This window comes from Odontesthes bonariensis, chromosome 19 (genome assembly GCF_027942865.1).
Source record: "Odontesthes bonariensis isolate fOdoBon6 chromosome 19, fOdoBon6.hap1, whole genome shotgun sequence".
In the NCBI taxonomy this organism is placed as follows: domain Eukaryota; kingdom Metazoa; phylum Chordata; class Actinopteri; order Atheriniformes; family Atherinopsidae; genus Odontesthes; species Odontesthes bonariensis.
Window position 1 is genome coordinate 25,101,144 of NC_134524.1, and position 16,848 is coordinate 25,117,991.

Consider the following 16,848-nt stretch of genomic DNA (forward strand, 5'->3'; position numbering starts at 1 on the left):
AAAAATAAAAGTTACATCCTAGTGTGATCGTATAGTGTATGTTGTTATCTCATAAATCAGGAGTGCAAAATCCCCACATAACCATCATATAACATGAAATCAACAAACAACAAATTAACAAGAAACCACAAGTAGCTTATCAACGTTAAATTATAATTCATAAAACATATTACCTGCAACACAGTGTATGGCCACAGTGGTGAGGAGAAGTTAACATCAGTCACAGGACAATCTGAACACGAGGGAAAACATTTAAGCTAACTTAGCATAATTACAACTCTCTAAACATTATTTTACAGTCCGACAACTCACAGCAATTGCTCAAAACTGTTAGCACAGCTCACAGCAAACACTTAACTTAGGAAAATACATAGCATAAACATCTGGAACTATAAGAAATTAATTGATTATCCCGGACCATACAAGCAAACGTCTTACCACGTGAAAATCCTCTTTCCTCTGTGGTAAGACGCACGGTAACCACTGCGCCAGTAGGTGGCGGTGTTGCACCATTTTCTAGCATGCTTTAATAAACAAATCTATCCCGTTACATACACCCCCCTTAAAGTATGCTGAATAGGGGCAACATAGATCAAGCCTACAGTAGCAAAGGAAAAGAAACCCGAAAAAAAACATATCCATACTACAGAAAATGGATCCAGCATAAATCAGGAGAGAAAAAAAATTTTTTTTTAGTGAATATCGAGCAGTGATGTACAAAAAAAAGTCAACATCAGAAATTCCTCCTTAAGAAGTGTGTAAGAACAGGGTGGTACCAAAACCTATACTTATCACAGACTAACAGAGATGCCATCTACATCTCATAAACGCGTACATTCCTTTGCTCTTTTAGTTTATAGTGTATCACATACACCAATTCAGAAGCAAGACTGAACCAGCAAAACAAACAAACAAAACAAACAAACAAAAAAAGAAAAACAAGCGAATGCTTGTCACTAAGTCACTGAGGTTGTTCTACACACAAAATGGCATGTGTACATTAGCTGCAATGGCACCAAATGCAGACCCCAACACAGGTGCAGCATTCTCCACAAATCTCTGGCCTGACATCTCACAAATAAGCCTATTTGGATGCCTAACCATTCTCCCATATCTTGTGAAAACTGAAGGGGCCTGTGTGGTTTGTGGATGTGTGCAAACTACCTCTTCTAACTCAATCCCATCTGGAATGAGGCTTAAGGCAACAGGTACATCAGTAGGCAAGTGTCCTGTGTCATGCACTGAGAATGATGATGAGGTAGGGTGTGCACGAGAGCTGTCATCATGGTCAAAGTCGTTAGGAGCGCGGTCTGGAAGCTTTTCTGACTGCACAAGTGAGGTGGCAGCGTCGATGCTCGCTTCAAAAACACTCTCGTCCCCAGCCTCAGCCTGGACAGGTGACTGCATGAGCCAATTCATAGTACGAGATCGAGCCTCCTCCTGATTAACCACAACAGAGCTCCGCTCACTTCCACATGGCACGGCCGACTGTGACTCCCCACAGACTGCTTGGGAATCAGCTTGCTCAGGAAACGTCAGGAAGTCGACTGGGAGCAGCATGTTTCTGTGGACAACCTTCTCCTTTCCAGTGACATCATCTCGAATCCTGTACACATTAACTCCAGCTCTCACAGACACCACATCGAAGGGGGTTGAATCCCACCGGTCTGCAACCTTCCTCTTGCCTTTCTCACCCCGATTGGCTAACAGCACCCTGTCGCCTACAGTCAATGGCAACCCTTTTACTTTGCGGTTATAGATTTTGGCGTGACGATCTTGCTCGCCATAGGCACGCCGCCGAGCAATCCGTGCGGCCTCAGAAAGATCCTTCCTCAGGTGATTTACAAACTCATGGTGGCCCACAATGCTGTCATTCTCCAAGACATGATGGAACATGATGTCAATGGGCAAGCGTGGGATCCGTCCAAACATCAAGTAAAAAGGCGCAAAGCCTGTGGTCTCATGCACTGTGCAGTTATAGCAGAAGGTCAGCATCCGGAGCATCTGCGGCCACTTAGACTTGTACTGTGGGGGGAGAGTCCTTATCATGTCACCAAGAGTTCTGTTGAATCTTTCTGCGATACCGTTGCCCATGGGGTGATACGGAGTTGTATGGGACTTGTGCACACCTGCCATCTCAAGAAGATCTTTGATGAGCCTACTCTCAAAATTAGCTCCTTGGTCAGAGTGGATCCTTTTGGGGAAGCCATAGATGCAGAAGAATTTGTCCCATAAGCAGCGGGCGACTTGCTTTGCAGATTGGTTCTTACAGGGAAAGGCGAGAGCCAGCTTTGAGAAATGGTCTGTAACAACAAGAACATCAGTTGTCTTCTTGTCACTTGTCTCTGCTGTCCAAAAATCAATGCAGACCAGCTCCATAGGAGCTGAGGTGCGAATGTTCTCAAGGGGAGCTCGGGCGTCTGGTTCTAAAGTCTTCCCCAAAATACATCTCTGACAGTGTTTCACATGCATCATAACATCCCTTCCCATGCCTGTCCAGAAGAATCTCTCACTGGCTAGAGAGAGTGTCCTTGAACGACCCTGGTGGCCAGCTGCATCATGAACACCGTGCAGGACGTGATGTTTCAGAGACTCTGGTACAACAAACTGTAAGATCTTCCTGTTAATGCAACGGTCTCTCCTCACTCTGTAGAGAATCCCATTGCGCACCGTCAATTTCTTCCAGTGCTTCAACAGCCTGAGTACACAGCTCGACTCAGCCGCCCTTTCATGTGCGTTTGGCCTCTTATGCCGCTGAACATAGAAAAGTGCCCTGCACACTGTATCATCCTGTTGCTGCATGTTATGCAACTGGCTGTGGGGAATGATGATGGATGGGTCTTCATCAGGTAACTGCAGTGAGGAAGGGCTCGTGCCCGACAGAAGGGAGACACCACCAGTGCGATGAGCGTCCAACACGGCTGACACCTCCTCCGCACCAATAGCACCTCCAGACAGCATACAGGTATCTTGTGCTGGACTAAGATCCACATCAGCAGAGTCATCAGCAGTCTGAATGGCCTGGCAGTTGGTGGTTAGGCGGAAGGCATCTCGCACTGTCCCAGTGACAACTCCATTGATCTCATCCAACAAAGACAGATAGGGCTCCTTCACCAGGCGATGGCTGATGCTGGACTGGACGAAGGGTTCACGACTCAGGGCATCAGCGACAGTGTTCTTAGGCCCAGGGACATATTTCAGGTCAAAATCATATGCCGCCAGCTTTGCCACCCACCTCTGTTCACATGCATCCAACCTGGGCTTTGTTAGGATGTATGTCAAAGGGTTGTTGTCTGACCATGCAGTAAAATGCCTTCCTTTCAGCCAATGGGAGAACTTGTCGCATATGGCCCACTTCAAGGCAAGAAATTCTAGTCTGTGAGCTGGGTAGTTCAACTGGGATTTTGACAATGTTCTGCTGGCGAAAGCGACTGGCCTTGCAACTGTCTCGCCATGTTGAAGCTGAGAAAGAACAGCTCCAATCCCATCAAATGAAGCGTCTACAGCGAGAATGAAGGGCTTCTCGAAGTCTGGATGGGCTAGGGTCACACTGTGCGACAGTTCATGTTTCAGAGTGTCAAATGCATCCTGACACTCAGACGTCCAGTCGTCTTCTGAGAGCTTCACTTGACTAGAGCGCTTGGTCACATGCATCCTCTTACGTCTGGTTTTTCCCCCAGTCTTTTGTTCTGAGAGGAGCTTGAAAAGGGGCCTCGCCTTAGTGGAGCAATCTTCGATGAAATGCTGATAATACAGCACCATCCCCAAGAATGACCGAATCTTTTTTTGTGAGGGAGTGACACCATCGCTGTCCATCAGGTCAGACACTTGTACTTGGTTAATGGCTTCAACCTTTCCAGGATCTGTCTGCACCCCTGACTCGGAGATGACATGCCCGAGAAACTTTACGGATCTCCGCAGGAAGTGGCACTTTTTCGGCGCCAGCTTGAGGTTATGGTTCTTCAGGCGAGAGAACACCATCTCCAAGCGCTCAAGTGCTATCTGCTCATTCGGACCAAAGACCAAAAGATCGTCCAAGTAGCACAAGAGGCTGGTGAAATTCTCATCTCCAAAGATTGAGAGCATCATGCGCATGAATGTAGCTGGGCTATTGGACAGACCCTGAGGCATCCGGTTGTATTCATGCAAGCCAAATGGGGATGAGAAGGCAGTGTACTTCTTGTGATCCTCATGCATGGGCACATTATAGAAGCCAGAGGTGAGGTCCATGGTGGAAAAGAAGACATTTCCCCCCAGTGCAGCGAGAGCATCAGCCTGATGAGGCAGCGGGTGCGCATCCTTTACCGTCCTAGCATTGAGCCATCTGAAATCTGTGCAGATGCGCAGATCTCCATTTTTCTTCCATACGAGGACAAGGGGTGATGCATACTCGCTGGTGGATTTACGAATGATGCCTTTTTCCTCCATCTCGTTGAGAGCTGTTCTCAGCTTCTCATAGTGGTTTGGTGGCACTCTGCGGTAGGGCAGACGGAATGGCTTCTCATCCACTAGATGTATCTTGTGCACGAAGCCAATTGCCTCTCCACAGTCCATCTTATGTTGTGAAAAGATTGACTCATGTCTCTCAATGATCTGGAGAAGCTTGTCTCTCCAAAGGTCAGACACTGCGCACGAATCCAAGTCCAGATCAGATAGACCAAGCTCGTCTAATGCTCTCCTGACATCCTCCTTGGACCTCGGTGTCGTAGGACCAGCCATGGATTGAGAGTGAACTTGGATGTGGTCAGGTTGAGACAAATCTTCAGCTGCAACACAGGGAAACACATCTGCCAGTTTTGTGTTCCTCTTTAGCACTATGAGCTCGTTAGTGGGGTTGATGACTTTCATGGGCAGACATCGGTCACCCCACATAGGCGTAACAATCCTGCCAACCAAAACTTGTCTGGGTCTGCATCTTGCTTGGGTTGGTTCAGCAATCACTGTACTGCCAACTGACATAGGTGCTGAGGCGGGAAGCATGCCCCACACGAGGTGTTCACTTTGTGGCTGCAGTGTCACACATCGTTGCAACTTTAATGTTCCAACCTTGTCAGGCACTGTGTCACCCCTCCACCTCTCTGTGTTGGAAAGAAGAGAGAAGAAGTGATGGCAGTCTTCATCAAAGACGCTACTGGGCTCAGACATGAGTCGCCAATAACCGTCAGTCTTTCTCATCAGTCGAATAATTGTCTTTATGGCATTGCTGCCCAAGATCATGTCATCAGTCTGTCCGGGAACCACGAACATTGGAATGATCATTTTACAATCATACACCACTACTTCCACATCACATACAGCTGAAGGCGTGACCTGATGACCCCCACATCCAATAATGACAACATCATCAGCAGAGTACTGTCTCAAACCTGGATTCTGTTGTAGGAGGCGCTGCGCAGCTGGTACACTTAATGTACATCCTGTCGAGCCACTGTCCATCATCGCCTTCAGAGAAACACCTGCAGCAGTGACAGTAGTGTAGAACAAACTGTCTGACTTTTGAATTCTGTGCGTGGCTTGAAATATGACAGTTTTGTCTGGGGGCACACTGGAACAGGCCGATGCAAAGACTGACTCAATGTCCTCAATATCACTTGTGGGAGGGACACTAATAGGATCCACATCTTCCTCCCCTTGATGCAGATCCACTAGTTTTCCAACTGTGCAGACGTGGTGGATGACACCTGCACAGGGCAGCTGCGTCTGGAGTGATCAGGGGAGAAGCATTTAAAGCAGAGTTTCTTGTCACGGCAATGAGAGAGTGCAGAATGGTTTGCGTCGCCACAGACGGCACATGGTAAGTTATTCAGACCCTCAATCCTGGAGGGTTTCACTCTAGGGTGTCTGGTGGTATTAGCTGGGGTTGGAGTAGATCTCTCCAGCAGAACTTTCTCCAGCATGGTAATGACACGTTCAAGAGCAGCAAAGTCTGGTGACTTGGGTGTGTGAGAGTCTTTTGAGTGAGGCGGAGGTGCTACAGTGTGAAGCGCTTCAGCTTTGTTCACATACACATTCTCGCTAGGCTTCCTACTCACAGCAGCAGCAGCACGCCACGAACCTCTCTCAGTGTGGTACTCATCCAGCACATCCTGAACCTCTACTGCAGTCCACTTATTGATTGTCTTTGACCTGAAAGTCATGGCAAGCTCTTTGGAGGGACAATTCTTTATAAACATACGCGTCACCTCCAGGCTGGGGCAGTGTAGTTCCTTGCCCTGTTCTTTGAGGCGGTCAGCAGCGACGTCTGCTGCTTGGTTGAGCCTCAGCCAGTAGTCATATGCATCCTCATTACTCTTTGGCAGAGTAGTGTAAAAGTCTGCCAGGGGAAGAGGAGAACAAGGGACAGCAGCAAAATGTCTACGGAGGGGAGCATAAATGGCATCTGGGTTCAGAGTTACATCAATGCCACAGTTCCTCATTGCGACCTTCACAACATCTTTAGCCCGACCTCTGAGGTGAATGAGTATTTCCTCAGCCTGCTGCTCTGGTTTGACATTTGTCCTCTTTATGTAATCCTTCATCAGGTCTTCCCATTCGTGCACATTCACAGTGTCTGAGTCGTCTCCTCTGAAGGTTGGAGGCTCTGTCACTTTCCTGTGAGGCGCTAGTTGGACATGTGACAGATCTAAACTGTGTGCAGATATGTTAGCTGGTGTAGCATGTACAGTTGGGGTGCTCGGTGTAGGTGTACTGAGTGTCGGGCTGAGGCGTGCAACTATACTATCTGCCAGCTGTTGGCCAACATGCTTAATTATGTCACTCATCTGACTGACTACATCAGGTGAAGGTGAAGCAGAGTTTTGTGTGAGTGTAGCAGTAACCTGTGTACTCGGTGTAGGCACAGTGTGGTGGCTCTGAGAAGGAACCCTGTCTCCACCAGCCGAAGTGGCCTCAGCCAGAACCTGCTCACCTCCCATCATGTGAACAACACCCCTCTCAACAGGACTATCAAACTGCAACACCATACCCCTGCCCCTACCTCTACCAATACTAAGAGGCGTACTAGTATTCTCTCGTATGTAACTCATTTTCAAATCCCACTTGACAAAATCTTATGAAACTAAACAAATACGGAAAAGAATACAACAACACAAAGAGACTGGTTGAGTAACAACGTGCACCAGTTATGTCATACACTGGTAAACACACTGTCCACCTGAAAGCGCAAGGTAGAAGGCGGCCAGCAAGATGATCCCGGTCCGGGGTGAAGAACCAACTCCAGACCAACGAGTCGCGGCACCAATGTGACGGGTCACCACTATCTACCATGGACGACGACGACCAGGTGGATTATGGGGGTACTTTATTTCAGCTGCAACACAGTGTATGGCCACAGTGGTGAGGAGAAGTTAACATCAGTCACAGGACAATCACGTGAAAATCCTCTTTCCTCTGTGGCAATTAATAATAAAATAAAATACAGAAAACTGTCAATATAAAATAAAAATAAAAGTTACATCCTAGTGTGATCGTATAGTGTATGTTGTTATCTCATAAATCAGGAGTGCAAAATCCCCACATAACCATCATATAACATGAAATCAACAAACAACAAATTAACAAGAAACCACAAGTAGCTTATCAACGTTAAATTATAATTCATAAAACATATTACCTGCAACACAGTGTATGGCCACAGTGGTGAGGAGAAGTTAACATCAGTCACAGGACAATCTGAACACGAGGGAAAACATTTAAGCTAACTTAGCATAATTACAACTCTCTAAACATTATTTTACAGTCCAACAACTCACAGCAATTGCTCAAAACTGTTAGCACAGCTCACAGCAAACACTTAACTTAGGAAAATACATAGCATAAACATCTGGAACTATAAGAAATTAATTGATTATCCCGGACCATACAAGCAAACGTCTTACCACGTGAAAATCCTCTTTCCTCTGTGGTAAGACGCACGGTAACCACTGCGCCAGTAGGTGGCGGTGTTGCACCATTTTCTAGCATGCTTTAATAAACAAATCTATCCCGTTACACATGTTTTAGGTGGTGAATTTTCATTAATGCCCTCTGGGAGGCGCTATTATTCTGTCAGGACAAAAACAAAAAGGTATTCTGGATCCTTCATTCCTACAACCATTAGATTATTAAATAAGGTTGTAGGAATAGAGTATATTACTGACAATTTGATTTACTGAGCGCTGTTCATCACTGACAGGACAGGGTGTTTGACTGTATGTGTGTGTTAAGATGTATATGTTTTTATCTATCTATTTTTCTTATTTATACTATTTAATGTTGATTAATGGAGACTGGGACTGCAAACTTAATTGCCCACTGATGGGATAAATAAAGTTTTCTGAATCTGAATCAGTGTGGTAGAGAGGAACAAAGTACAGACACGAGAGGATTGCTAGAAAGCAAGTCATTGAAAACAATCCAAAACGACTTGTAGAACAAGAAATGGAGGTGGCTGAAAAAAATGACGATAATCTGGGAGCAAACTGCAAATCACATCGGTATTTAATACAGGTTTGGGGACATTACTACAAACAGAAGTCATGAGGATAAAACAACAAAGAAAAAAAAGGCCATTTGTTTTGAATGAGTGGGGATATCCAAACTTTTGACTGGGACACTAAATAAGTGACAGGACATGACCGAAAAAGACAAAAACTCGCACATATAAAACATCACATAGACGTTCTACAATATCCGTTCAAAGGTGTTTTGTGAGACAAGCCGCTGCAACAAACAAAATGCTGCCTTAAGGTTATTAAAGGAGTATCACGTATCTGACGCCGACATTTCTGACGTCACAACTTGGCCCGACAGCTGCAAAGATCTAATAAACTCAAACCTAACACAGATTTCTCATTTCTTTCCATTTCAAGTCTGGTCTTCCTCAGCCCCAACAGACACTGATTCAAGTGACATTAACACAGCTCCCTGCGGAGCTACAAGGGGTTTTATACGACCGCATCACCGATGGAAAAAAACAACAAAAACAATGAACCGTGGAACTCTTTACATCCTCCTTCAAATGCATTTTGAAATGAAGCAAAATCCACGGCTATTGGAAAAAAAGCTTTAGGTAAACTACAAAAAACACAAACCGTGAGACGTTATTCGAGCTGCGCCTTTGAGGAACACCTAAATGCTCGATGCTATAATGTTAAAAGCAAAAGTATTATTGAAATTACAGATTGAAAACTAAATCCTATCCTCTGAATGTGGACATGTAAGTCCGTAACAAAGAAAAATGTCACGCCTCAAAAGCAGATGTCTCATCGGTAGAGAAGGCGATCCGTGAGGCTGTTTGGGAGGTTAAAGGGGAACTCCGGGGCATTTGAAGCGTGTTTCCATTGCTAGGGGTTGTCAAATAGTGATAGTAGGACACAGAGAGGTGCGTATCTGCGCTCCCTGTGTGGAGATCGCGCTGTCCGCACAGCATGTCATGCGAGGCTAATACGTGGTGGCTAAGGGGCAAGCGCTAACCCTTCCACGTAAAACAACAACTTGCACACTGCAGAAACGTCACACCACTTTATAACCCATCCGACAATAAAGTCACAAGCCTTACCATCAAAACCATATGCATGGTTCTCACATTACTGGCATGGGGACGTTACAAAACAACTTTATAAACAGCATGTAACTCACCGGCTGGTTGTAGGCTCGCGCATGTGAAAGCCCAAAAGAGTCGATGGAGAATAATCCCATATACAAAACAATTATATTCTCTAGAAAAACTGCGTTCAAGTATTTAAAACATTACAACAATACATGCCCAGTAATATTGTAAGTTGTTGTTTTACGTGGAAGGGTTAGCGCTTGCCCCTTAGCCACCACGTATTAGCCTCGCATGACATGCTGTGCGGACAGAGCGATCTCCACACAGGGAGCGCAGATACGCACCTCTCTGTGTCCTACTATCACTATTTGACAACCCCTAGCAATGGAAACACGCCTCAAATGCCCCGGAGTTCCCCTTTAAGGCTGGAGGCTTTGTGCAGACGACTCCTCCCGAGACTTCGGCGAATAGAGAGACGACACAGCTGAAACAGAGAGCAGAGACCTGCGCCAAGGAGAGGAAACAGAAGTAACAAAAAAAAAAAAAAAAAAAAAAGAATTCATTCATAGTTAAAGTAGAACAACTAGGAAAAAGGTTTTGGTGCCTGATGAGTGTGTGGATGTAGTTACTTTGTACGACACACCTCTTTTCTGCAGTGTGACTAACTGCGCTGTTTGGCAACGACAGGTCCAGAGGAGTCCATCCCTGAGCGTTCCTGCGCCACCTATCTTCCCCGAAGTCGAGCAGAAGTTCCACCACATTCGACCTTCCACGCCGAACTGCAGCATGTAAAGGACTTTCCAGCCAATTTCCAGCGTGAACATCTGCCCCTGTATGTATGCAAAAACAGCTAAATGAAGACATTTTGACCCTAGACACCAAAAGCACACGTTTCCTCACGAATTGCACGCCGCTAAGGCTGGGAAATGAATACTAGTGACTTAGGAAAATATAAGCAAAACATGGAGAAGAGCATTTAGTAATGTCAAATGGTTTGCAGCCACATCTGTTAGTTCTGCAAGTTAGATGAGCAGCGAGACTTGTGCAGGAGTAATGGGCTCCTGTGAAGTGTCAAAGTGTGAAAGACTGCTTTCTGTCTCTGTGGAAAGGGAAAGTGGGGGGCAAAGAAAGGTTAGACGGTGGATGGATAAAAATCCCCCAGCCAGCGGCCGGAACAAAAGCTGCAGCTTCAAAACACTCAGAAACGTCTGAATTTTCCCTCAACAGCAACATAAGTAAAGTATTGAGCTGGCCGATGCCCTGGTTGATGGATAATGTCACACCGGATCAGAGCTTCCTGCGGTGTGTGCTAATGGTCCAGTCTGAGCTCTCGTGTGTGAAGCAGCAGCAGTCGCACTTTTGCTCCTGCTGAGAACTCCGGGATAGCGTCAGCAAATATGAAATGAATGAAATAAGTGAGTACAAAGAGAAAAAAGTAAACTGCCATGTGGGAAGCAGCTGCTTTTTAAATTTGTTAGAAGCATGTTATACAGCCAGCTGGCTAGCTAAAAGTGATGGTTTTACTTTCCTAAACATGATTACTTTTCTATGTTTTTTTTGGTCAATTTTATGGACAAACAAGAAAAAAACTTGTCACTGTGCTATTATAAACAAATAAAGTATAGATTGTGACATTAACTCGAGTCCTGTGAAGGACTGTTTCCTCAATCCTGAATATCAACACACCAGTTGAAAGGATTCTGTGCCTTCGCCTGTTTTCCATTTATTGTGTGAAACATGTTGACAACAGAAAAAAATGGTTAAGATGTGGGACTAACTTTGGATTTGTACCATAAAGTCTCGCTTCAATGTTCTTTTCATCTTCATTTTTTTAATCTGTCACTATGGTTACGGCCACCATACTTCATTTGTACCACACACGCTTTGTTATTTATGTCTGGTCTCACGGGATCTAAATCCCAATGTAACCCCCCACTTGAAACTAGCCTCTCTGTTATGCTAATGAAGTTAGTTGTGTCTGTTCACTTTCTGGGCTGCAGGGCAACTGCAACACGTGCCTCTGCGGGCTCCTCCTAGTGTGTGTCTGTTCCTTAAGATTGATTGAACGCAGCGGTGAAATCACCATTTTTGTGAAAGACATGCTGGCAAAATAAAAGAAGCGTCCTCCTCCTGTCCTTTTGTTCCTACTCATTACCTGAACGTAGCAGCACCTCTACACTGGCTGCAGCCTGGGCCTGGCAGGCAGAATACAGCGCCGTCCCCATCTCTGGAAGCTCCATGTCAATAGGAGCTCCGCTGGACAGCAGCAGCGCCTCCAGACACTCTCTGTGACCTGGTGACGAAACAACACGGCATCACAACCTGTGCTGGGACATTTCGCGTTTTAACACTCTGGACGTTTTCGCGCGCGCACACACCGTTTATTGCAGCTTCATGGATGGGTGAAGCCAGGGGGTGGATGTTGTGGACGGAGGCGCCGTGCTCTAAGAGGAGGCTGACGCAATCAGCACTCCTGCTCCTGCAGGAGTTATAGAGAGGTGTGGCGCCATCTTTCGTTACTTCATTTGCCTGAGAATGGAGTATAATAGCTGTTTATTCATCAAGACACCCCCCCCACACACACACACACACACTCACATTTACATGGCTCCCTAAGCTCTAAGACCTATAAACAGATTGAGCTACTAAAACTTTGAGAAGTTTGAGCTTCAGGAAGGGAGGTTCCAGCCACATGATGCTCAGAGAGAATCAGAAGGTTGTTTCGCTAAATAATGCAAAGACTGTTGTTACTCCCCCAAATTCAGCCTTGGCACACATTGTCAGTTATATATATTTCTTATAAAATGTTTCAGTGGAGGTGACAACTCAGCTTGTTCTTTTTACATCTTTAAAGCTTGTTTGCATAATGATGACGAATTGTTATACAGTAGTTACTGTATATGTGCTTGAGAAAGACTAGGCAAGCAACACGCAGAGGGATAACTCTTTAAATCTCACAATTAATCATTGCGCTCTCGGTCGAATAAGTTAAACTGACAATTTGGCTTATTTCAACAACGATTCAAAAATATCAGTATAGTATATCCACACTCCTGTCCCCCTTAACATCTCCTAGTGTGGACAAGGATCTCAGGTACAAATTCAGAATTAGTCTCTTCGGTTAAAACTTAAAAGATTGAACTCGAATCGAGGCATTCTTACATTTGCACCGTTGTCCAACAGAAATTTGGCACATGCGAAATGACCGCCCAGACAGGCCTCGTGTAGAGGAGAGACTCTGTCGATGGTGAGTGGGTCCACAGGGAAGCCCTGCAGAGGAGATGAGGGTGTTACAAGACTGTCAGGGTTTCATTTGGTCACATGGAGTTGATATAAAAACAAATGAAAGGCCATGTCTTGAGTTAACCTGAGCGAGAAGAGTCCCGAGTTCCAGGAATCTTCCCTGGGATGCCGCTTCGTGGAGAGGAGTCCTTTCCCACCAGTGGTCTAAAACAAAGGCAGAACAGGAAAGCAAGCACATCCAGACAGCACACAGAAACACCACCGTGGCCCACAAATCCTGCCTCGTCCCGCTGCCATCTTAAGCTAAACTCATGACAACTCTTGTACTTCTAGTTGCTCAGCATCATCCCACACCTCAATTCACTGAATATTACCCACATTTCCAGACTCTCTTCGTAGAAAGACATCATGCACGTAACCCAGTTGCATTTTGGTTTCTCTAATATCAGCAGAGATAAATAACCATAAACACAAAGAGTAAAAACTCACCCTCCATCAGCCAGTTGTACGCCAGACCCGCGTTCGTGGGCTGCACAACACAACACGGACAAACAGCCATCGTGAAATTCAAACAATAGCAAAATCCTCCACAACTGTTCAGGGACTCCAGCTCACTCAGGATACACAAACCTGAAGTCGGCCTTCCTCCAACCCTTATCTGGGTCCTTGGTCACCTCCCCCACATTACCCCTTCCCCCATACTCGTCCTAGTCCATTGATAAAGACTACAGTGTCTGCGTAACAATGCTGGCTGTAACGGTCCTGAGCTGACACCTCTTGAACCAAGGACATTTTTCTTGTGTGTGCGTGAACAGAGAAACGGGCACAAGCTTGAGTTTTTTGCAAATCGTTGGCATTTGGGTGTAGAAGAGCATTATCTGAAAACAACACCTAGGATCAATAGGGAACTCCAAATGTTAAACACACACCAGTGCTTCTTAGTTTTTGCTCTCCTTAAGTGAACTGGAAAAACAAGAGCATGTTGAACATGTAGAACAATTAGAACATGTTGAACATGTTCAACATGTAGAACATGCAGAACATGTAGAACATGTTGAACCTGTAGAACCTGTAGAACATGTAGAACATGTTGAACATGTTGAACATGTAGAACATGTTGAACATGTTGAACCTGTACAACCTGTAGAACATGTTCAACATGTTGAACATGTAGAACATGTCCTGGGTGTTCCTGTGAAGCAGCTGAACTTCAGTCTCCATGGTCCTCAGGACCTCAGCAGCAGGACTGTGTTCAGCTACAGATGAAGAAGCTTTAATCCAGCCCAGATGCTGTGATTCATCTGTCTGTTTCTCAGCAGGATCTGACTCTCCATCATGTGTTGCTGCAGTGTTCCCTAACAGTCCTGTCTGCTCATTCTCCAGTTTTCCATCCGTTACGTGTTGCTCTCAGTGTTAGAATCAGCTTCCGTCTGTGTTTTACTCACTTTGTTCAGCAGCTGATGGAAGTTCAGACTTTACTACTCAGACTGAAGTGTTAACTACTCAGACTGAAGTGTTAAGGCTGAGTTATACTTCTTTTAACTGCCCTTGCGCTTGGGTCTTGCGCTTGTGTTAATGGCTCGAGACGTTTATGCTTCATTTAGCTTTGCCGGCGCTTGCGTGTGCTGCGTGGCGATTCACCGCCAGGACAGTAGGTGGAGTAGCGGGTTTTTTCAATGAAAGGAAATTCACTGCCAGGACATCTTCGGCAAGTCTCTCTTCGAGTGGATTCATCATAGACATAATATATTTTATATATTATGTCTATGGGATTCATGCTTCTTCTTCTTCTTCTTCTTCTTCGCTTTCTACCTTGGCGTTTGAAAACAGCGGTCTTTTATTAGGGGATGAAACCGGAAGATCAACACGCCGCCATCCATTCCATTTGTCCATCTTTTGACAGACAACACGAACAGCCAATGAGAACGAGAGTTGCGCCGCGCTGAACCAATCACGTGGCTGGAATAGGGCCATGCTAGTGGCTACTCTATAGCTCTGCTCGGGTCTTGCGTGAAGTTTAGAAAATTGAGGTGACACACGCAAGGGGGGGCTTGCAACCGCGCAAGGGCTTGCGTTGTGTCTTGCGTTACCGACTATAAACCAGGCTTTACATTACGTTGTTAATGTAATACCCCCGAGTTCAGGCTCCATAGTGTTTGGGACAGAGTGATGGTGGCTACATTAAGGCCCCATCCACACGTAGCCGGGTATCTGCTAAAACGAATATATTTTTCTACGTTTGGACCTGTCATCCACATGAAAACACATAAAAACGCACCGTAAACGAATGTTTTTAAAAACTCCGGGCAAAGTGAAGATTTTTGAAAACTCCGTTTATGCAGCTGCGTGTAGACAGAGATAACCGGAGTTTTGCGTTTTCGAACGTCACAATATGCGCCAAAATAACCACAAATCTGCTTTAAAGTCTAAAGTACGACCTTTGTTAAATGAAGAAGCATATGTCTTGAGAACTGTGGTGGTTATTATTGTGCAGGCGCTGTTTACTGCCTTGATTTTACACGCCCAAGTCGTACTGCCAGAGGAATGGCGTGACAATTTCCGCATGTCCCAGTCCTCAGTCCTCTCGCTGTCGGAATTATTACGTCCTCATATCGAGGGTCCACTGTCATGCGATCACCTGTCAGTGTGCTCAAAAAAGTTGCGTGCACAGTTTATTATTTAGCTGACGAGGGCAGATTGCGCAAAACAGCAAATGTATTTGGGTTGTCAAGACAGGTGAAAACGCAGATGTTCGGTTATGTGTGGAAGGAGTTTTTTTCGAAAACGAGGTAATGTGGATACAAATTATTTTATAAACGGAGGGGGGGAAACATTTGGTTTTAAAAATACCCGGCTACGTGTGGATGGGGCCTAAAGCAGCCATGTTTAGCGCTTAGTTTGCAGGGCTGCTGGTGCAGAGAGCTCTGATATGTGAACACAGGAAGAAGAATCATCTCTCAGTTCATATCAGCTGCTTGTTTCTGTCCTGAAGTCACTGAGAATGTTTTATTCATGGTGTGCAGCTTCTGCTCTTCTGCACACAGCATGAACTGAACAAGTTAAAGTGTTTGTTGGTTATTTAACCTGAAAGCCTCCAGCAGCATCCATGTTTCCTCATTAAAGCTCTGAAAGAGGAATGAGTGAAACCTGTCTGAGTGTTTCTGTAACCTGAGACAGATAGAAGCCGTCAGGCTCCTCCTCCTCTGTCTCAGTCTGATGATGTCATCATGTTACTATGATCATGTGATGAACACACTGATGACCTCAGACTTCATCCAACCATCAGTTCACCTCAAGCTAAAGATGAGGTTTCTAAAATAACTGAAGGCTGTTTTAAAGACTTTTTCAGGGTTTTTAGGCTTGTTGCTGCATCAGTGTTAAAATAAGAATAACTGTTTCTGTAAATGTTCAAATTTACTCATTATTTCTGCATTTTGTTGCTGTTGTTTTGCCAATAAATGATTGCACTTCTAACTCTCTGTGTTGTGTATTTATTTCCATGTTACTCAGCATGGAACAGGGAGCATTCCCTCCCTGAGAGGAAAGTCGTGTCAGATATCATGTTTTTCTTTCATTCTATGAGCTGTGAGGCCAAACAGCAAAAGACTGCAGCTGGTTTTTCTCAGGGTTGAAGGTTGTTTTTGTCACTTTTCTGCCACAAGAGGAAAACAGCACAGCTTCATCCACAGGAGCCTCCCTCAGGAAACTGTTGGTGGCCACAGAAGTGCTTTAAATTAAAGGCCAAACTGAAGCTAAAGTAATGATGACAACACTGATAATCTAATGACTTGGATCCAAAGGGAAAGTCCCCATGAGCCTTTGCAGTCAGCATGAAGCAGCCCATGGTCAGAGCCTCCTCTGCTGCTGCTGACGGTGATGTTTCAGGAGCTGCTGACACACACTGAGCAGCTTTAGCTCAGAACACCTGGAACACACACACATCATGGTGTCATCACGTGGTTTCCTGGCTCCACCCCTCTGATGGTGCCCCTCAGCCTGCCTGCTGGCATTCAGGGGCAGCGGGTCGGTGAGACTCCCTCTGGTGGCAGAAAACAGAATTACACAAACAAACCTTT

General features: G+C 45.4%; 1 protein-coding gene across 1 annotated transcript; it reads right to left on the minus strand.

Moving 5' to 3' along the window:
• Positions 1–9,242: 9,242 nt before the first annotated feature.
• LOC142368748 (ankyrin repeat and SOCS box protein 11-like) lies at positions 9,243–13,010 on the minus strand. The gene is made up of 7 exons (XM_075450928.1): positions 12,897–13,010; positions 12,692–12,799; positions 11,908–12,058; positions 11,685–11,822; positions 10,171–10,359; positions 9,953–10,033; positions 9,243–9,286 (listed from the first exon to the last, which is right to left on the minus strand). Exons 1-7 carry the CDS (start codon positions 13,008–13,010, stop codon positions 9,243–9,245), a joined length of 825 nt encoding a protein of 274 aa, XP_075307043.1.
• Between the last annotated feature and the right edge of the window lie 3,838 nt (positions 13,011–16,848).